Below are 21,616 nucleotides of genomic sequence, written 5' to 3' on the forward strand. Positions count from 1 at the left end.
TCCCACTTCCTATTGTTGAATCTATAGTTGTGTTTTACTAACCCCAGTTCCTATTGTTGACTCTATAGTTGTGTTTTACTAATCCCAGTTCCTATTGCTGACTCTATAGTTGTGTTTTACTAACCCCAGTTCCTATTGTTAACTCTATTGTTGTGTTTTACGAACCCCAGTTCCTATTGTTGACTCTATAGTTGTGTTTTACTAATCCCAGTTCCTATTTTTGACTCTATAGTTGTGTTTTACTAATCCCAGTTCCTATTGTTGACACTATTGTTGTGTTTTACTAACCCCAGTTCCTATTGTTGACTCTATAGTTGTGTTTTACTAACCCCAGTTCCTATTGTTGACTCTATAGTTGTGTTTTACTAACCCCAGTTCCTATTGTTGACTCTATAGTTGTGTTTTACTAACCCCAGTTCCTATTGTTGACTCGATTGTTGTGTTTTACTAATCCCAGTTCCTATTGTTGACTCTATAGTTGTGTTTTACTAACCCCAGTTCCTATTGTTGACTCTATAGTTGTGTTTTACTAACCCCAGTTCCTATTGTTGACTCTATAGTTGTGTTTTACTAACCCCAGTTCCTATTGTTGACTCTATAGATGTGTTTTACTAACCCCAGTTCCTATTGTTGACTCTATTGTTGTGTTTTACTAACCCCAGTTCCTATTGTTGACTCTATAGTTGTGTTTTACTAACCCCAGTTCCTATTGTTGACTCTATAGATGTGTTTTACTAACCCCAGTTCCTATTGTTGACTCTATAGTTGTGTTTTACTAACACCAGTTCCTATTTTTGACTCTATAGTTGTGTTTTATTCACCCCAGTTCCTATAGTTGACTCTATAGTTGTGTTTTACTAATCCCAGTTCCTATTGTTGACTCTATTGTTGTGTTTTACTAACCCCAGTTCCTATTGTTGACTCTATAGTTGTGTTTTACTAACCCCAGTTCCTATTGTTGACTCTATAGTTGTGTTTTACTAATCCCAGTTCCTATTGTTGACTCTATTGTTGTGTTTTACTAACACCAGTTCCTATTGTTGACTCTATAGTTGTGTTTTACTCACCCCAGTTCCTATTGTTGACTCTATAGTTGTGTTTTACTAATCCCAGTTCCTATTGTTGACTCTATTGTTGTGTTTTACTAACACCAGTTCCTATTGTTGACTCTATTGTTGTGTTTTACTAACACCAGTTCCTATTGTTGACTCTATAGTTGTGTTTTACTAATCCCAGTTCCTATTGTTGACTCTATTGTTGTGTTTTACTAACCCCAGTTCCTATTGTTGACTCTATTGTTGTGTTTTACAAACACCAGTTCCTATAGTTGACTCTATTGTTGTGTTTTACTAACCCCAGTTCCTATAGTTGACTCTACTGTTGTGTTTTACTAACCCCAGTTCCTATTGTTGACTCTATAGTTGTGTTTTACTAACCCCAGTTCCTATTGTTGACTCTATAGTTGTGTTTTACTAACCCCAGTTCCTATTGTTGACTCTATAGTTGTGTTTTACTAACCCCAGTTCCTATTGTTGACTCTATTGTTGTGTTTTACTAATCCCAGTTCCTATTGTTGACTCTATAGTTGTGTTTTACTAACCCCAGTTCCTATTGTTGACTCTATAGTTGTGTTTTACTAACCCCAGTTCCTATTGTTGACTCTATAGTTGTGTTTTACTAACCCCAGTTCCTATTGTTGACTCTATAGATGTGTTTTACTAACCCCAGTTCCTACTGTTGACTCTATTGTTGTGTTTTACTAACCCCAGTTCCTATAGTTGACTCTATAGTTGTGTTTTACTAACCCCAGTTCCTATTGTTGACTCTATTGTTGTGTTTTACTAACCCCAGTTCCTATTGTTGACTCTATTGTTGTTTTACTAACCCCAGTTCCTATTGTTGACTGTATAGTTGTGTTTTACTAACACCAGTTCCTATTGTTGACTCTATTGTTGTTTTACTAACCCCAGTTCCTATTGTTGACTCTATTGTTGTGTTTTACTAACCCCAGTTCCTATTGTTGACTCTATAGTTGTGTTTTACTAACACCAGTTCCTATTTTTGACTCTATAGTTGTGTTTTATTCACCCCAGTTCCTATAGTTGACTCTATAGTTGTGTTTTACTAACCCCAGTTCCTACTGTTGACTCTATTGTTGTGTTTTACTAACCCCAGTTCCTATAGTTGACTCTATAGTTGTGTTTTACTAACCCCAGTTCCTATTGTTGACTCTATTGTTGTGTTTTACTAACCCCAGTTCCTATTGTTGACTCTATTGTTGTTTTACTAACCCCAGTTCCTATTGTTGACTGTATAGTTGTGTTTTACTAACACCAGTTCCTATTGTTGACTCTATTGTTGTTTTACTAACCCCAGTGCCTATTGCTGACTCTATAGTTGTGTTTTACTAACCCCAGTTCCTATTGTTGACTCTATAGTTGTGTTTTACTAACACCAGTTCCTATTTTTGACTCTATAGTTGTGTTTTATTCACCCCAGTTCCTATAGTTGACTCTATAGTTGTGTTTTACTAACCCCAGTTCCTATTGTTGACTCTATTGTTGTGTTTTACTAACCCCAGTTCCTATAGTTGACTCTATAGTTGTGTTTTACTCACCCCAGTTCCTATTGTTGACTCTATAGTTGTGTTTTACTAACCCCAGTTCCTACTGTTGACTCTATAGTTGTGTTTTACTAATCCCACTTCCTATTGTTGAATCTATAGTTGTGTTTTACTAACCCCAGTTCCTATTGTTGACTCTATAGTTGTGTTTTACTAATCCCAGTTCCTATTGCTGACTCTATAGTTGTGTTTTACGAACCCCAGTTCCTATTGTTGACTCTATAGTTGTGTTTTACTAATCCCAGTTCCTATTTTTGACTCTATAGTTGTGTTTTACTAATCCCAGTTCCTATTGTTGACACTATTGTTGTGTTTTACTAACCCCAGTTCCTATTGTTGACTCTATAGTTGTGTTTTACTAACCCCAGTTCCTATTGTTGACTCTATAGTTGTGTTTTACTAACCCCAGTTCCTATTGTTGACTCTATAGTTGTGTTTTACTAACCCCAGTTCCTATTGTTGACTCGATTGTTGTGTTTTACTAATCCCAGTTCCTATTGTTGACTCTATAGTTGTGTTTTACTAACCCCAGTTCCTATTGTTGACTCTATAGTTGTGTTTTACTAACCCCAGTTCCTATTGTTGACTCTATAGTTGTGTTTTACTAACCCCAGTTCCTATTGTTGACTCTATAGATGTGTTTTACTAACCCCAGTTCCTATTGTTGACTCTATTGTTGTGTTTTACTAACCCCAGTTCCTATTGTTGACTCTATTGTTGTGTTTTACTAACCCCAGTTCCTATTGTTGACTCTATAGATGTGTTTTACTAACCCCAGTTCCTATTGTTGACTCTATAGTTGTGTTTTACTAACACCAGTTCCTATTTTTGACTCTATAGTTGTGTTTTATTCACCCCAGTTCCTATAGTTGACTCTATAGTTGTGTTTTACTAATCCCAGTTCCTATTGTTGACTCTATTGTTGTGTTTTACTAACCCCAGTTCCTATTGTTGACTCTATAGTTGTGTTTTACTAACCCCAGTTCCTATTGTTGACTCTATAGTTGTGTTTTACTAATCCCAGTTCCTATTGTTGACTCTATTGTTGTGTTTTACTAACACCAGTTCCTATTGTTGACTCTATAGTTGTGTTTTACTCACCCCAGTTCCTATTGTTGACTCTATAGTTGTGTTTTACTAATCCCAGTTCCTATTGTTGACTCTATTGTTGTGTTTTACTAACACCAGTTCCTATTGTTGACTCTATTGTTGTGTTTTACTAACACCAGTTCCTATTGTTGACTCTATAGTTGTGTTTTACTAATCCCAGTTCCTATTGTTGACTCTATTGTTGTGTTTTACTAACCCCAGTTCCTATTGTTGACTCTATTGTTGTGTTTTACAAACACCAGTTCCTATAGTTGACTCTATTGTTGTGTTTTACTAACCCCAGTTCCTATAGTTGACTCTACTGTTGTGTTTTACGAACCCCAATTCCTATTGTTGACTCTATAGTTGTGTTTTACTAACCCCAGTTCCTATTGTTGACTCTATAGTTGTGTTTTACTAACCCCAGTTCCTATTGTTGACTCTATAGTTGTGTTTTACTAACCCCAGTTCCTATTGTTGACTCTATTGTTGTGTTTTACTAATCCCAGTTCCTATTGTTGACTCTATAGTTGTGTTTTACTAACCCCAGTTCCTATTGTTGACTCTATAGTTGTGTTTTACTAACCCCAGTTCCTATTGTTGACTCTATAGTTGTGTTTTACTAACCCCAGTTCCTATTGTTGACTCTATAGATGTGTTTTACTAACCCCAGTTCCTACTGTTGAGTCTATTGTTGTGTTTTACTAACCCCAGTTCCTATAGTTGACTCTATAGTTGTGTTTTACTAACCCCAGTTCCTATTGTTGACTCTATTGTTGTGTTTTACTAACCCCAGTTCCTATTGTTGACTCTATTGTTGTGTTTTACTAACCCCAGTTCCTATTGTTGACTGTATAGTTGTGTTTTACTAACACCAGTTCCTATTGTTGACTCTATTGTTGTTTTACTAACCCCAGTTCCTATTGTTGACTCTATTGTTGTGTTTTACTAACCCCAGTTCCTATTGTTGACTCTATTGTTGTGTTTTACTAATCCCAGTTCCTATTGTTGACTCTATAGTTGTGTTTTCCTAATCCCAGTTCCTATTGTTGACTCTATAGTTGTGTTTTACTCACCCCAGTTCCTATTGTTGACTCTATAGTTGTGTTTTACTAACCCCAGTTCCTATTGTTGACTCTATTGTTGTGTTTTACTAACCCCAGTTCCTATTGTTGACTCTATTGTTGTGTTTTACTAATCCCAGTTCCTATTGTTGACTCTATAGTTGTGTTTTACTTATCCCAGATCCTATTGTTGACTCTATAGTTGTGTTTTACTAATCCCAGTTCCTATTGTTGACTCTATAGTTGTGTTTTACTAATCCCAGTTCCTATTGTTGACTCTATAGTTGTGTTTTACTAATCCCAGTTCCTATTGTTGACTCTATTGTTGTGTTTTACTAACCCCAGTTCCTATTGTTGACTCTATAGTTGTGTTTTACTAACCCCAGTTCCTATTGTTGACTCTATTGTTGTGTTTAACTAACCCCAGTTCCTATTGTTGACTCTATTGTTGTGTTTTACTAACCCCAGTTCCTATTGTTGACTCTATTGTTGTGTTTTACTAACCCCAGTTCCTATTGTTGACTCTATAGTTGTGTTTTACTAACCCCAGTTCCTATTGTTGACTCTATTGTTGTGTTTTACTCACCCCAGTTCCTATTGTTGACTCTATTGTTGTGTTTTACTAACCCCAGTTCCTATTGTTGACTCTATTGTTGTGTTTTACTAACCCCAGTTCCTATTGTTGACTCTATAGTTGTGTTTTACTAACCCCAGTTCCTATTGTTGACTCTATTGTTGTGTTTTACTAATCCCAGTTCCTATTGTTGACTCTATAGTTGTGTTTTACTAACCCCAGTTCCTATTGTTGACTCTATAGTTGTGTTTTACTAACCCCAGTTCCTATTGTTGACTCTATAGTTGTGTTTTACTAACCCCAGTTCCTATTGTTGACTCTATAGATGTGTTTTACTAACCCCAGTTCCTACTGTTGAGTCTATTGTTGTGTTTTACTAACCCCAGTTCCTATAGTTGACTCTATAGTTGTGTTTTACTAACCCCAGTTCCTATTGTTGACTCTATTGTTGTGTTTTACTAACCCCAGTTCCTATTGTTGACTCTATTGTTGTGTTTTACTAACCCCTGTTCCTATTGTTGACTCTATTGTTGTTTTACTAACCCCAGTTCCTATTGTTGACTGTATAGTTGTGTTTTACTAACACCAGTTCCTATTGTTGACTCTATTGTTGTTTTACTAACCCCAGTTCCTATTGTTGACTCTATTGTTGTGTTTTACTAACCCCAGTTCCTATTGTTGACTCTATTGTTGTGTTTTACTAATCCCAGTTCCTATTGTTGACTCTATAGTTGTGTTTTCCTAATCCCAGTTCCTATTGTTGACTCTATAGTTGTGTTTTACTCACCCCAGTTCCTATTGTTGACTCTATAGTTGTGTTTTACTAACCCCAGTTCCTATTGTTGACTCTATTGTTGTGTTTTACTAACCCCAGTTCCTATTGTTGACTCTATTGTTGTGTTTTACTAATCCCAGTTCGTATTGTTGACTCTATAGTTGTGTTTTACTAATCCCAGTTCCTATTGTTGACTCTATAGTTGTGTTTTACTTATCCCAGATCCTATTGTTGACTCTATAGTTGTGTTTTACTAATCCCAGTTCCTATTGTTGACTCTATAGTTGTGTTTTACTAATCCCAGTTCCTATTGTTGACTCTATAGTTGTGTTTTACTAATCCCAGTTCCTATTGTTGACTCTATTGTTGTGTTTTACTAACCCCAGTTCCTATTGTTGACTCTATAGTTGTGTTTTACTAACCCCAGTTCCTATTGTTGACTCTATTGTTGTGTTTTACTAACCCCAGTTCCTATTGTTGACTCTATTGTTGTGTTTTACTAACCCCAGTTCCTATTGTTGACTCTATTGTTGTGTTTTACTAACCCCAGTTCCTATTGTTGACTCTATAGTTGTGTTTTACTAACCCCAGTTCCTATTGTTGACTCTATTGTTGTGTTTTACTCACCCCAGTTCCTATTGTTGACTCTATTGTTGTGTTTTACTAACCCCAGTTCCTATTGTTGACTCTATTGTTGTGTTTTACTAACCCCAGTTCCTATTGTTGACTCTATAGTTGTGTTTTACTAATCCCAGTTCCTACTGTTGACTCTATAGTTGTGTTTTACTAATCCCACTTCCTATTGTTGACTCTATAGTTGTGTTAAACTAACCCTAGTTCCAATTGTTGACTCTATAGTTGTGTTTTACTAATCCCAGTTCCTATTGTTGACTCTATAGTTGTGTTTTACTAATCCCAGTTCCTATTGCTGACTCTATAGTTGTGTTTTACTAACCCCAGTTCCTATTGTTGACTCTATTGTTGTGTTTTACTAACCCCAGTTCCTATTGTTGACTCTATTGTTGTGTTTTACTAACCCCAGTTCCTATTGTTGACTCTATTGTTGTGTTTTACTAATCCCAGTTCCTATTGTTGACTCTATAGTTGTGTTTTACTAATCCCAGTTCCTATTGTTGACTCTATAGTTGTGTTTTACTAATCCCAGTTCCTATTGTTGACTCTATAGTTGTGTTTTACTCACCCCAGTTCCTATTGTTGACTCTATAGTTGTGTTTTACTAACCCCAGTTCCTATTGTTGACTCTATTGTTGTGTTTTACTAATCCCAGTTCCTATTGTTGACTCTATAGTTGTGTTTTACAAATCCCAGTTCCTATTGTTGACGCTATAGTTGTGTTTTACTAATCCCAGTTCCTATTGTTGACTCTATAGTTGTGTTTTACTAATCCCAGTTCCTATTGTTGACTCTATAGTTGTGTTTTACTAATCCCAGTTCCTATTGTTGACTCTATAGTTGTGTTTTACTAATCCCAGTTCCTATTGTTGACTCTATAGTTGTGTTTTACTAACCCCAGTTCCTATTGTTGACTCTACTGTTGTGTTTTACTAACCCCAGTTCCTATTGTTGACTCTATTGTTGTGTTTTACTAACCCCAGTTCCTATTGTTGACTCTATTGTTGTGTTTTACTAACCCCAGTTCCTATTGTTGACTCTATAGTTGTGTTTTACTAACCCCAGTTCCTATTGTTGACTCTATTGTTGTGTTTTACTAACCCCAGTTCCTATTGTTGACTCTATTGTTGTGTTTTACTAACCCCAGTTCCTATTGTTGACTCTATTGTTGTGTTTTACTAACCCCAGTTCCTATTGTTGACTCTATAGTTGTGTTTCACTAACCCCAGTTCCTATTGTTGACTCTATAGTTGTGTTTTACTAATCCCAGTTCCTATTGTTGACTCTATAGTTGTGTTTTGCTAATCTCAGTTCCTATTGTTGACTCTATAGTTGTGTTTCACTAACCCCAGTTCCTATTGTTGACTCTATAGTTGTGTTTTACTAATCCCAGTTCCTATTGTTGACTCTATAGTTGTGTTTTGCTAATCCCAGTTCCTATTGTTGACTCTATAGTTGTGTTTCACTAACCCCAGTTCCTATTGTTGACTCTATAGTTGTGTTTTGCTAATCTCAGTTCCTATTGTTGACTCTATAGTTGTGTTTCACTAACCCCAGTTCCTATTGTTGACTCTATAGTTGTGTTTTACTCACCCCAGTTCCTATTGTTGACTCTATAGTTGTGTTTTACTAACCCCGGTTCCTATTGTTGACTCTATAGTTGTGTTTTACTAACCCCAGTTCCTATTGTTGACTCTATAGATGTGTTTTACTAACCCCAGTTCCTATTGTTGACTCTATAGTTGTGTTTTACTAACACCAGTTCCTATTTTTGACTCTATAGTTGTGTTTTATTCACCCCAGTTCCTATAGTTGACTCTATAGTTGTGTTTTACTAATCCCAGTTCCTATTGTTGACTCTATAGTTGTGTTTTACTAATCCCAGTTCCTATTGTTGACTCTATAGTTGTGTTTCACTAATCCCTGTTCCTATTGTTGACTCTATAGTTTTGTTTTACTAATCCCAGTTCCTATTGTTGACTCTATAGTTGTGTTTTACTAACCCCAGTTCCTATAGTTGACTCTATAGTTGTGTTTTACTAACCCCAGTTCCTATTGTTGACTCTATTGTTGTGTTTTACTAACCCCAGTTCCTATTGTTGACTCTATTGTTGTGTTTTACTAACCCCAGTTCCTATTGTTGACTCTATTGTTGTTTTACTAACCCCAGTTCCTATTGTTGACTGTATAGTTGTGTTTTACTAACACCAGTTCCTATTGTTGACTCTATTGTTGTTTTACTAACCCCAGTTCCTATTGTTGACTCTATTGTTGTGTTTTACTAACCCCAGTTCCTATTGTTGACTCTATTGTTGTGTTTTACTAATCCCAGTTCCTATTGTTGACTCTATAGTTGTGTTTTCCTAATCCCAGTTCCTATTGTTGACTCTATAGCTGTGTTTTACTCACCCCAGTTCCTATTGTTGACTCTATAGTTGTGTTTTACTAACCCCAGTTCCTATTGTTGACTCTATAGTTGTGTTTTACTAACCCCAGTTCCTATTGTTGACTCTATTGTTGTGTTTTACTATCCCCAGTTCCTATTTTTGACTCTATAGTTGTGTTTTACTAACCCCAGTTCCTATTGTTGACTCTATAGTTGTGTTTTACTAATCCCAGTTCCTATTGTTGACTCTATTGTTGTGTTTTACTAACCCCAGTTCCTATTGTTGACTCTATAGTTGTGTTTTACTAACCCCAGTTCCTATTGTTGACTCTATAGTTGTGTTTTACTAATTCCAGTTCCTATTGTTGACTCTATTGTTGTGTTTTACTAACACCAGTTCCTATTGTTGACTCTATAGTTGTGTTTTACTCACCCCAGTTCCTATTGTTGACTCTATAGTTGTGTTTTACTAATCCCAGTTCCTATTGTTGACTCTATTGTTGTGTTTTACTAACACCAGTTCCTATTGTTGACTCTATTGTTGTGTTTTACTAACACCAGTTCCTATTGTTGACTCTATAGTTGTGTTTTACTAATCCCAGTTCCTATTGTTGACTCTATTGTTGTGTTTTACTAACCCCAGTTCCTATTGTTGACTCTATTGTTGTGTTTTACAAACACCAGTTCCTACAGTTGACTCAATTGTTCTGTTTTACTAACCCCAGTTCCTATAGTTGACTCTATTGTTGTGTTTTACTAACCCCAGTTCCTATTGTTGACTCTATTGTTGTGTTTTACTAACCCCAGTTCCTATTGTTGACTCTATAGTTGTGTTTTACTAACAGCAGTTCCTATAGTTGACTCTATAGTTGTGTTTTACTAACCCCAGTGCCTATTGTTGACTCTATAGTTGTGTTTTACTAACACCAGTTGCTATAGTTCACTCTATAGTTGTGTTTTACTAACCCCAGTTCCTATTGTTGACTCTATAGTTGTGTTTTACTAACCCCAGTTCCTATTGTTGACTCTATAGTTGTGTTTTACTAACCCCAGTTCCTATTGTTGACTCTATTGTTGTGTTTTACTAACCCCAGTTCCTATAGTTGACTCTATAGTTGTGTTTTACTAACCCCAGTTCCTATTGTTGACTCTATAGTTGTGTTTTACTAAGCCCAGTTCCTATTGTTGACTCTATAGTTGTGTTTTACTAACCCCAGTTCCTATTGTTGACTCTATAGTTGTGTTTTACTAACCCCAGTTCCTATTGTTGACTCTATTGTTGTGTTTTACTAACCCCAGTTCCTATTGTTGACTCTATTGTTGTGTTTTACTAACCACAGTTCCTATTGTTGACTCTATTGTTGTTTTACTAACCCCAGTTCCTATTGTTGACTCTATTGTTGTGTTTTACTAACCCCAGTTCCTATTGTTGACTCTATAGTTGTGTTTTACTAACACCAGTTCCTATAGTTGACTCTATAGTTGTGTTTTACTAACCCCAGTGCCTATTGTTGACTCTATAGTTGTGTTTTACTAATACCAGTTGCTATAGTTGACTCTATAGTTGTGTTTTACTAACCCCAGTTCCTATTGTTGACTCTATAGTTGTGTTTTACTAACCCCAGTTCCTATTGTTGGCTCTATAGTTGTGTTTTACTAACCCCAGTTCCTATTGTTGACTCTATTGTTGTGTTTTACTAACCCCTGTTCCTATAGTTGACTCTATAGTTGTGTTTTACTAACCCCAGTTCCTATTGTTGACTCTATACTTGTGTTTTACCAACCCCAGTTCCGATTGTTGACTCTATAGTTGTGTTTTACTAACCCCAGTTCCTATTGTTGACTCTATAGTTGTGTTTTACTAACCCCAGTTCCTATTGTTGACTCTATTGTTGTGTTTTACTAACCCCAGTTCCTATAGTTGACTCTATAGTTGTGTTTTACTATCCCCAGTTCCTATTGTTGACTCTATTGTTGTGTTTTACCTACCCCAGTTCCTATTGTTGACTCTATTGTTGTTTTACTAACCCCAGTTCCTATTGTTGACTCTATAGTTGTGTTTTACTAACACCAGTTCCTATAGTTGACTCTATAGTTGTGTTTTACTAACACCAGTCCTATAGTTGACTCTATTGTTGTGTTTTACTAACACCAGTTCCTATTGTTGACTCTATTCTTGTGTTCTACTAACACCAGTTCCTATAGTTGACTCTATTGTTGTGTTTTACTAACCCCAGTTCCTATTGTTGACTCTATAGTTGTGTTTTACTAACACCAGTTCCTATAGTTGACTCTATAGTTGTGTTTTACTAACACCAGTTCCTATAGTTGACTCTATAGTTGTGTTTTACTAACACCAGTTCCTATAGTTGACTCTATAGTTGTGTTTTACTAACCCCAGTTCCTATTGTTGACTCTATAGTTGTGTTTCACTACACCAGTTCCTATAGTTGACTCTATAGTTGTGTTTTACTAACACCAGTTCCTATTGTTGACTCTATTGTTGTGTTTTACTAACCCCAGTTCCTATTGTTGACTCTATAGTTGTGTTTTACTAACCCCAGTTCCTATTGTTGACTCTATAGTTGTGTTTTACTAACACCAGTTCCTATAGTTGACTCTATAGTTGTGTTTTACTAACACCAGTTCCTATTGTTGACTCTATTGTTGTGTTTTACTCACCCCAGTTCCTATTGTTGACTCTATAGTTGTGTTTTACTAATCCCAGTTCCTATTGTTGACTCTATTGTTGTGTTTTACTAACACCAGTTCCTATTGTTGACTCTATTGTTGTGTTTTACTAACCCCAGTTCCTATTGTTGACTCTATTGTTGTGTTTTACTAATCCCAGTTCCTATTGTTGACTCTATTGTTGTGTTTTACTAATCCCAGTTCCTATTGTTGACTCTATTGTTGTGTTTTACTAATCCCAGTTCCTATTGTTGACTCTATTGTTGTGTTTTACTAACCCCAGTTCCTATTGTTGACTCTATAGTTGTGTTTTACTAACCCCAGTTCCTATTGTTGACTCTATTGTTGTGTTTTACTAATCCCAGTTCCTATTGTTGACTCTATTGTTGTGTTTTACTAATCCCAGTTCCTATTGTTGACTCTATTGTTGTGTTTTACTAATCCCAGTTCCTATTGTTGACTCTATTGTTGTGTTTTACTAACCCCAGTTCCTATTGTTGACTCTATTGTTGTGTTTTACTAATCCCAGTTCCTATTGTTGACTCTATTGTTGTGTTTTACTAACCCCAGTTCCTATTGTTGACTCTATAGTTGTGTTTTACTAACCCCAGTTCCTATTGTTGACTCTATAGTTGTGTTTTACTAACCCCAGAAACTATAGTTGACTCTATAGTTGTGTTTTACTCACCCCAGTTCCTATTGTTGACTCTATAGTTGTGTTTTACTAACCCCAGATCCTATTGTTGACTCTATAGTTGTGTTTTACTAACCCCAGTTCCTATTGTTGACTCTATAGTTGTGTTTTACTAATCCCAGTTCCTATTGTTGACTCTATAGTTGTGTTTTACTCACCCCAGTTCCTATTGTTGACTCTATAGTTGTGTTTTACTAATCCCAGTTCCTATTGTTGACTCTATTGTTGTGTTTTACTAATCCCAGTTCCTATTGTTGACTCTATTGTTGTGTTTTACTCACCCCAGTTCCTATTGTTGACTCTATAGTTGTGTTTTACTAATCCCAGTTCCTATTGTTGACTCTATTGTTGTGTTTTACTAACACCAGTTCCTATTGTTGACTCTATAGTTGTGTTTTACTAATCCCAGTTTTATTGTTGACTCTATTGTTGTGTTTTACTAACACCAGTTCCTATTGTTGACTCTATTGTTGTGTTTTACTAACACCAGTTCCTATAGTTGACTCTATTGTTGTGTTTTACTAACACCAGTTCCTATTGTTGACTCTATAGTTGTGTTTTACTAATCCCAGTTTTATTGTTGACTCTATTGTTGTGTTTTACTAACACCAGTTCCTATTGTTGACTCTATTGTTGTATTTTACAAACACCAGTTCCTATAGTTGACTCTATTGTTGTGTTTTACTAACCCCAGTTCCTATAGTTGACTCTATTGTTGTGTTTTACTAACCCCAGTTCCTATTGTTGACTCTATTGTTGTGTTTTACTAACCCCAGTTCCTATTGTTGACTCTATTGTTGTGTTTTACTAACCCCAGTTCCTATTGTTGACTCTTTAGTTGTGTTTTACTAACCCCAGTTCCTACTGTTGACTCTATTGTTGTGTTTTACTAACCCCAGTTCCTATTATTGACTCTATTGTTGTGTTTTACTAACCCCAGTTCCTATTGTTGATTCTATTGTTGTGTTTTACTAACCCCAGTTCCTATTGTTGACTCTATAGTTGTGTTTTACTAACCCCAGTTCCTACTGTTGACTCTATAGTTGTGTTTTACTAATCCCAGTTCCTATTTTTGACTCTATAGTTGTGTTTTACTAATCCCACTTCCTATTGTTGACTCTATAGTTGTGTTTTACTAATCCCAGTTCCTATTTTTGACTCTATAGTTGTGTTTTACTAATCCCAGTTCCTATTGTTGACTCTATAGTTGTGTTTTACTAATCCCAGTTCCTATTGTTGACTCTATAGTTGTGTTTTACTAATCCCAGTTCCTATTTTTGACTCTATAGTTGTGTTTTACTAATCCCAGTTCCTATTGTTGACTCTATAGTTGTGTTTTACTAATCCCAGTTCCTATTGTTGACTCTATAGTTGTGTTTTACTAATCCCAGTTCCTATTGTTGACTCTATAGTTGTGTTTTACTAATCCCAGTTCCTATTTTTGACTCTATAGTTGTGTTTTACTAATCCCAGTTCCTATTGTTGACTCTATAGTTGTGTTTTACTAATCCCAGTTCCTATTGTTGACTCTATAGTTGTGTTTTACTAATCCCAGTTCCTATTTTTGACTCTATAGTTGTGTTTTACTAATCCCAGTTCCTATTGTTGACTCTATAGTTGTGTTTTACTAATCCCTGTTCCTATTGTTGACTCTATAGTTGTGTTTTACTAACCCCAGTTCCTATTGTTGACTCTATTGTTGTGTTTTACTAACCCCAGTTCCTATTGTTGACTCTATAGTTGTGTTTTACGAATCCCAGTTCCTATTGTTGACTCTATAGTTGTGTTTTACTAACCCCAGTTCCTATTGTTGACTCGATTGTTGTGTTTTACTAATCCCAGTTCCTATTGTTGACTCTATTGTTGTGTTTTACTAATCCCAGTTCCTATTGTTGACTCTATTGTTGTGTTTTACTAACCCCAGTTCCTATTGTTGACTCTATTGTTGTGTTTTACTAACCCCAGTTCCTATTGTTGACTCTATAGTTGTGTTTTACTAACCCCAGTTCCTATTGTTGACTCTATAGTTGTGTTTTACTAACACCAGTTGCTATTGTTGACTCTATTGTTGTGTTTTACTAATCCCAGTTGCTATTGTTGACTCTATTGTTGTGTTTTACTAATCCCAGTTCCTATTGTTGACTCTATAGTTGTGTTTTACTAACACCAGTTGCTATTGTTGACTCTATTGTTGTGTTTTACTAATCCCAGTTCCTATTGCTGACTCTATAGTTGTGTTTTACTAACCCCAGTTGCTATTGTTGACTCTATAGTTGTGTTTTACTAACCCCAGTTCCTATTGTTGACTCTATATTTGTGTTTTACTAATCCCAGTTCCTATTGCTGACTCTATAGTTGTGTTTTACTAATCCCAGTTCCTATTGTTGACTCTATAGTTGTGTTTTACTAATCCCAGTTCCTATTGTTGACTCTATAGTTGTGTTTTACTAACCCCAGTTGCTATTGTTGACTCTATAGTTGTGTTTTACTAACCCCAGTTCCTATTGTTGACTCTATTGTTGTGTTTTACTAACCCCAGTTCCTATTGTTGACTCTATTGTTGTTTTACTAACCCCAGTTCCTATTGTTGACTCTATTGTTGTGTTTTACTAACCCCAGTTCCTTTTGCTGGCTCTATAGCAGTGTTTTACTAAACACTCTGCCAACTGTGGGCCCCTTAATGCATTTATCACCTTTGTTTACTCTCTCTTTCCCTCTCTCCAACATACTCTAGACCACATTGCTTCTGGTGAAAGCAGACCCTCCTCGGAAGGTGTCTTCAATTCCCTTTTCACGGAAGTTGCCCGACCAAATATCTCCAGCAATTTGAATCCTTTCCATGTCCACAGACATCTCTGTCTTGCCTGTACTTCTTCCCACCCTACATTCAGTGAGGAGTCCATTCCATCTCTCCACAATAACAGTTTCCACATCAGGTCTTCCCATATGTGTTCCTCAACCGTGGAACACATCAGGTCACTGCACCTCTTAACCAAGTTTGTCCCATGCACTCCACTTTTTGCCTGCAGGACCATGTGATGACAGGCAAAGATGCAATGCAATTTCTATCAACCACCTACTCTATGTCTCACTCTTTCCCTCTCGCTCTGTCCTTCAGCTCCCCACCCCTTTACTTCTCCCATCAAAGCTACCCTCGGCCCTCTTCATCCATGATTTCTCAACTTTGTTCTCTTCTACCCTCCCTCATTCATCCACCTATGACCTGTAAGCCTGTGCTCCTCCCCCTGACCCTTAGGCGTGGCACGGTCAGCATGGCAGTTGGCAAAATGCCTGGCATCAGGTCCGTAGTTTGAATCCTGTGCTCTCTGTAAGGAGTTGCTACATTCTCCCTGCATCTGTTTGTGTTTTCTCCGGGGGCTCTGGCTTCCTCCCACTGTTTGAAACATACTGGAGGTGTAGGTTAATTGGGTGGTACGTCCTCATGAGCTGAAATGTGCTGTTTGTCTAAATCTTCCTCTCCTCTGCTCTTCCCCCGCCCCCCCCCCCACCCACCATTTTATTCAGGCACTTGCCTGCTTTTGCTTATACCTGATGAATGGCCCAGGGCTGAAACATTAGCTACTCTTTACTGTCTATAGATGTTGCATGGCCTGCTGAGTTTCTCCAGTACGTTTGTGTGTTGCACTCCACCCCAGCAACTGCAGACTGTTGTGTTTAACTCCAATAGGCTTCCCCTTGATATCACCTTCCACCCAGCAGTCTTCGTACATCTGCAGAACTTCCATTCCCTCCAATATGATGCCCCAACGGATAAATCTATCCTTCCTCACTTTAGCATTCTGAAGGGACTGTTCCTCCTGATGAGACACTCTGAATCGTTCTCCACCAACATCCGCTTCCTTTCCCAACAACTGCAGGAGATGGCACCCAAGCCTGTGCGCTTCCTTCCCTCCCACCATCCAGGTGAAGCGACGGTCACATCCACCCCTTCCAACTCAGTCCAGCTCACAACACAGTCTCTGCATGATCAAACAAATGCAGATTGGATGACCATTCTGAAACACTGTGGTGTCTGAGAAGGCGACCCCTAGTTTTTCATCTCTCCACCTGAAGCCTGAGCTCTGATTTTCCCTTCAGGATCATTGCCTGATGGGCTGACTCCTTCCATTTTCATCTGCATTTCCAGCATCTGTAACCTGCTGCATTTGAACTCTGAGTCTGATGTGTTCAAAGTGTAGGAAGCAGGCACAAAACACCCAAAGGGCATGGAGTCTTCTGACCATCTGAAAGCATTCTCAAACCTTACTTTAATGAACTGGTTTAGCCAATGGCATGCGGCTTTCCAGAATCTACAACCAGAATGGGGCATGGGGAGTAAAATGCAGATTGGTTGTGAAGGGAATGAGGAAATCAGGGTAAAGCAGGCCAGATTATTTTGAGGGTCACTGGGAGTTCAAGAGAGAACCCTGATTTCCATTTACTCAGTAGTCTGTCCCGTGAGACAAGTTTGGCTAGAAATAGAGACATTACAGAGGGCAGATAACCAGTGTCTGAATTAGACATTTTGGACAACACTGGGTTCCCAGATTAAACAAACAAAGGCGACTTTCCTCACACTCAAGTCATCAACAGTCTTGCTAACAGCAGAAAATGGACACTCCTGACCACAGTTGACTTTGGCTAGAACCCCAGTCCTCTGGAATGGAGAGGTATGATATTGAATCACAGAGAGAATTCAGTCAACATTGCAACTAACATCTTCCTCCAGCTGAGCTCAGGAACTGATAATGCCCTGGACTACCATGAATCTGCATTGTTCCAGTCTAACTGTGTTCATCATCTAATGGCTAAGCCTGCAGCAGGAACAAAGTACTCTGTATAAACTGTATAAATGTGGGAGAGAGCTGTCCAAGGCAAGTGGTGTTTGTAGTGTGGGTTGAATGGGTCATCACCAAGTGTCATTGGAACATGTCTGGTGAACAGTCACGGTGCAGAGGAGGGTGGGGGAAGGTTTGTGGATGAAGAAAAGTGCAAGCAAACATCCAAGAATCTGCCCAAATCTTCACAACTGCCTGTCTTGTGGTCTGAAGACAAGAGCAAAGGAAAGAGGACACATTACCCAGGACAGTGAGGTCAGCTGTGGCAGAGTTAGTGTCCAGAGTGGTGTTCACTACACACGTGTAGGATCCTTGGTCTTCCTCAGATACCTCAAGAATGGTCAAGACATCGCCCAATGTACGGTGCCTGAAACAGGGATTGTGCTCTAGTTATCTGCCTATTGATTTAATTTTTTTTTAATTAACAATTTAGCACAGTAGAAGATCCTTCCGACCCATAAAACTTGCGCCATCTGATTAACCCACAAGCCTGTGTGCTTTTAGATAGTTGGAGGAAACCAGAGCACCCAGAGGAAATCAACACGTTATGGAGGGGGGAGGGGGGCAGCGAATTGTCACCTGATCACTTGTACTATATAGTTACGTTAACCTCTAAGGTGAAAGCAGCCCTTTAAAAACTACTTCAGCAGTTTCCAGTAGTTCAAATTTCTAGCATTCACTAATAATAATTTCCAAATATTCAAGTGGTTTAAGTTGTGAGGAAAGGCTTTCCCCCCCCCCCGCCCCCCCGTACAGTGACACCAAATTGCTAGGGTTTCCTCCCGAGCAGGTTGGCCACTGCAAATTGACCTTCATGGCAGCAGGTGGGAACAGGCAGAGAACTGGTTAGACAGGAAAAATTAAAAGGGGGGATAGGATTGCTCTGTATATCTGAGGGGGGGGGCTTGACAGGCTGAATGGCCTGCTTAGACACCAGGAAAACATTTTGAACTATTGACAGATCAGACCCATCGATGTCAATGAGCAACTTATCATACCTGCTGTCATCAGGCAGTTCCTCATTGTCTTTTAGCCATGTAATTGTGGGTGAGAGCGTTGGGTCATGCTTCACCTTGCACTCGAAGACTGCTGTGCCCAGCGTCTGCACGGACTGATATTGCGGCTGTTTCATGATGGTTGTTGGGTCTGAAAATTGCAGAGTTATCAGTTATCAACTCGGATGTGCTGCCCTGAGTATATTTTGATGATGTAAAGGAACTCACCTTTGATCTGCAGAATGGCTTGGTTTTGGACCACACCAAGGGTATTGGATGCTATGCAGGTATATGTCCCACTGTCATTCTTCTGCGCAAAGGCTATTTCCAGAGTGCCATTTTCATGGACAAAGTAAGCGTCACCGTGGAGCACACTGCCTTGGTCATCCTTGAACCTGCAATTGAATGAATTCTCAATGAGGCTCCACTAACAACTCCCCTTTCCTGCCTTGTCTCATTGATGCTCCTCTAAATCTCCCTTCCTCAGTTCACCAGCATAGAATTTTACAGAAATAAGAAGGCATAGCCCCTTAAGCCCATGATGTGGTGCAGACCCATGTAAACCTACTCCATTTGAATGTCCCTATTGTACTAGCCTCTATAGCTCGTAGAAATGCATTCCAGGCACTCATCACTCACTGAGTAAACAAAAAACTTACCTCTGACATCTCCCCTGAACTATCCTCCACTCAACTTAAATATTCCTGAAGGCCATTTGCACAATGAGTCAACGCCAATTCTCACAGCATTCCCATCAATCGCATTACCAAACATATTATCCCTCTCTTCCATCTCGCCCCAGTTAATACCCACCAATTCTACCTCCCACCCACAGACGAAGTAATCTTGCAGTCGCTAATTCACCTCAAAACCAGCCCTTCTCTGGAACGTGAGAGGAAACAAGAGCACCCATGGAAAATTCACATGGTCATAGGGACAAATCAGAGACTCGGAGCAGGCAGGACCAGGGGTCTGGACTGAAACCAAGTCAAAGGAGCAGTGGGGCTCCTTACGGCTTTTCCTACATTGCCGTAGGGTTTCCTCTCAGAATCTTGTCAGATGTCGGTTTCACTAACCTGTTTTTTTTCCCCCAAAGGCAGGCCAAGCATTTATTTATTTCTAATCAGAATTCCATTTTATTTTGGAAATCTTCACTTAATTTGCCTGCACTATTCTTCCAAGAACACAATATCACTATTTTTGCTCTAGAACACGCAAATGTGCTGGATAAACTCAGCAGGCCATGCAGCATCCACAGAGAGTAAAGGGTAACCAATGTTTCGGGCCTGGCCCCTTCGTCAGGTATAATATACATGGTCGCTGTGTGATCTGCGGAGTTTCTCTAGCACGTTTGTGTATTGCACTCAGGCCCAGCATTTGCAGACTTTCTTGTTTAACTCATATTGCCTTTGGATATTTTGCAATTACCAGAAATCTCAATTTGGTTCTTTCTACCAACCTCTTCTGAACCTTCAGAATTTTGAATACTTAAAGAAATTCTTTTACCAGCCAGCCTCCATGCTCTCAATGTCCAGTTCCTCTTTTAGGACCCCACTGAGTGACTCTTCTCCATTGAACCTTGTCCACCCTCAGCGATCCACAGTTAGTTCATTTGCTACCGAATGCCATCAGTTTGAATGTTCTGCTTATTTCCTTCCATCTTCAAAACTCTGACCACCCCTGGTTGGTCCCCTGACTTTTCATCTAATTTAGCTACACTTTGAGTTTCACTGAGAGACTGCACATTAAATGAAAAGGTGGCGCTACTGAAAATCCTCACTGGCTTCTTGAGCACTAAACAGTTCAGAGAAATCTTTGCAGTTGCTCATGCACTGGAGTTCCTCATATTAACTCTGATTCACATCACATTGTGCCACACTCAGGCAAGCAATGGGATTACAGCTGCAACTTGGAATTTGGGGAGACAACTGAAACTAAATAGTGGAGATGCACTGAGAATCTTGGTGGAAAAATCACAGTTTGTTTATCTGAGTAAAGTCCTCAACTTCCTGCTTCAAAAAGAGTGCAACACCTCCAACTTCTAAGCACTGATTTCCCTGTGTTCTAAGGCAAAGTGACTCTTGTGTGGAGTACAAGCTGCAGATCAAGTTTATTTATCCCCCGACTGAACAAATACAACCCGACGAAACAACGTTCTCTGATCCTTGGTGCAACGCACTTTAAACACATACATGTACATGACACACGTACAAATGATTCATATGCATTGTACTTACATACAAATATTAAAATAAATAAGTATTACTGTTAAATAAATAGTTGAGCCACTGAGGGCTTGTATGAGCAGTTCATCAGTTGTTCAGCTGTCTCACTGCCTGTGGGAAGAAACCATTTCTCAGCCTGGTGGCTCTGGCTCTGATACTCCTGCATCTCTTTCCTGAGAGGAGATTCTGGAGCTGACTGCAACAAAATGGGCTGGAGAAACTTCACAGGCCATACACCATCAAGAGGAAGTCAAGGGTAACCAAAGTTTCAGGCCAGGGCCCTTCGTCAAGGTATCTAATGTCCCTATTGTACCACTTGCCACCACTACCCCTGGCAATGCGTTCCAGGCACCCACAACCCTTTCTGTAAGAAAAAAACTAACTTTGATGTCTCCTCTAAACTTTCCTCCACTCCACTTACCTTGAAATATCCCTTACAATACAAAGGAAGGTCATTTGCACAATGCTGCCTCATCAAATATCAGTCTCATCAAATCCATTACCCCAATATTTTCCCTGTAACTTGTTCTCCTTTGTTAACACCCACCAATTCTCCTTCCACCCACCCAAAGACTTAGTAATCTTAGAGTCACCAATTCATCTCAAAACTGTGTGCATCTCTTAAAAAGCCATGGTCATATCACATTGGTTATTTTGGACCTCATAGACCTTTCAACTAGAGTCTTGAAATGGATTGTTTTAACCAGCTATCATTGACCATGGATTCATTGAAACTTCACGTGCAGTTCTTCAATGGTATTGTAATAATTCCAAGAATATTTCATAAAAAAAATTGAAAATATACCAGATACAGTGATCAGATTACACCTTATACATTATGCATACAGCAAATAAAGTAACATCCTCACCATTGAATTTGAGGTATCGGTGATCCAAAAAATAGACAGTCCAAGCGTGCGGGCTTGTTGGCAATTACCTGATAAACCTGGTCAGGTTCAGAAAGCATTCTGGGCGTCTCCGCTAAAGAGGGCCACAAAAGGAGAAACAATTTTTGCAACTGAATCCTTT

General features: G+C 38.6%; 1 protein-coding gene across 3 annotated transcripts in view; it reads right to left on the reverse strand.

Annotated features, from left to right (window-relative positions):
- The window catches only part of nrcama (neuronal cell adhesion molecule a), a 255,963-nt gene that overhangs the window by 79,533 nt on the left and 154,814 nt on the right, over positions 1 to 21,616 (reverse strand). For all 3 annotated transcript variants that reach the window (XM_069903115.1, XM_069903117.1, XM_069903116.1), the window contains exons 12-15: positions 21,457 to 21,568; positions 18,591 to 18,757; positions 18,366 to 18,513; positions 17,610 to 17,734 (exon numbers count right to left, since the gene is read on the reverse strand). In XM_069903115.1, coding sequence (XP_069759216.1) covers positions 17,610 to 17,734; positions 18,366 to 18,513; positions 18,591 to 18,757; positions 21,457 to 21,568 — 552 coding nt within the window. The remainder of the gene's footprint in view (positions 1 to 17,609; positions 17,735 to 18,365; positions 18,514 to 18,590; positions 18,758 to 21,456; positions 21,569 to 21,616) is intronic.

This window comes from Narcine bancroftii, chromosome 11 (assembly GCF_036971445.1).
Source record: "Narcine bancroftii isolate sNarBan1 chromosome 11, sNarBan1.hap1, whole genome shotgun sequence".
NCBI lineage: Eukaryota > Metazoa > Chordata > Chondrichthyes > Torpediniformes > Narcinidae > Narcine > Narcine bancroftii.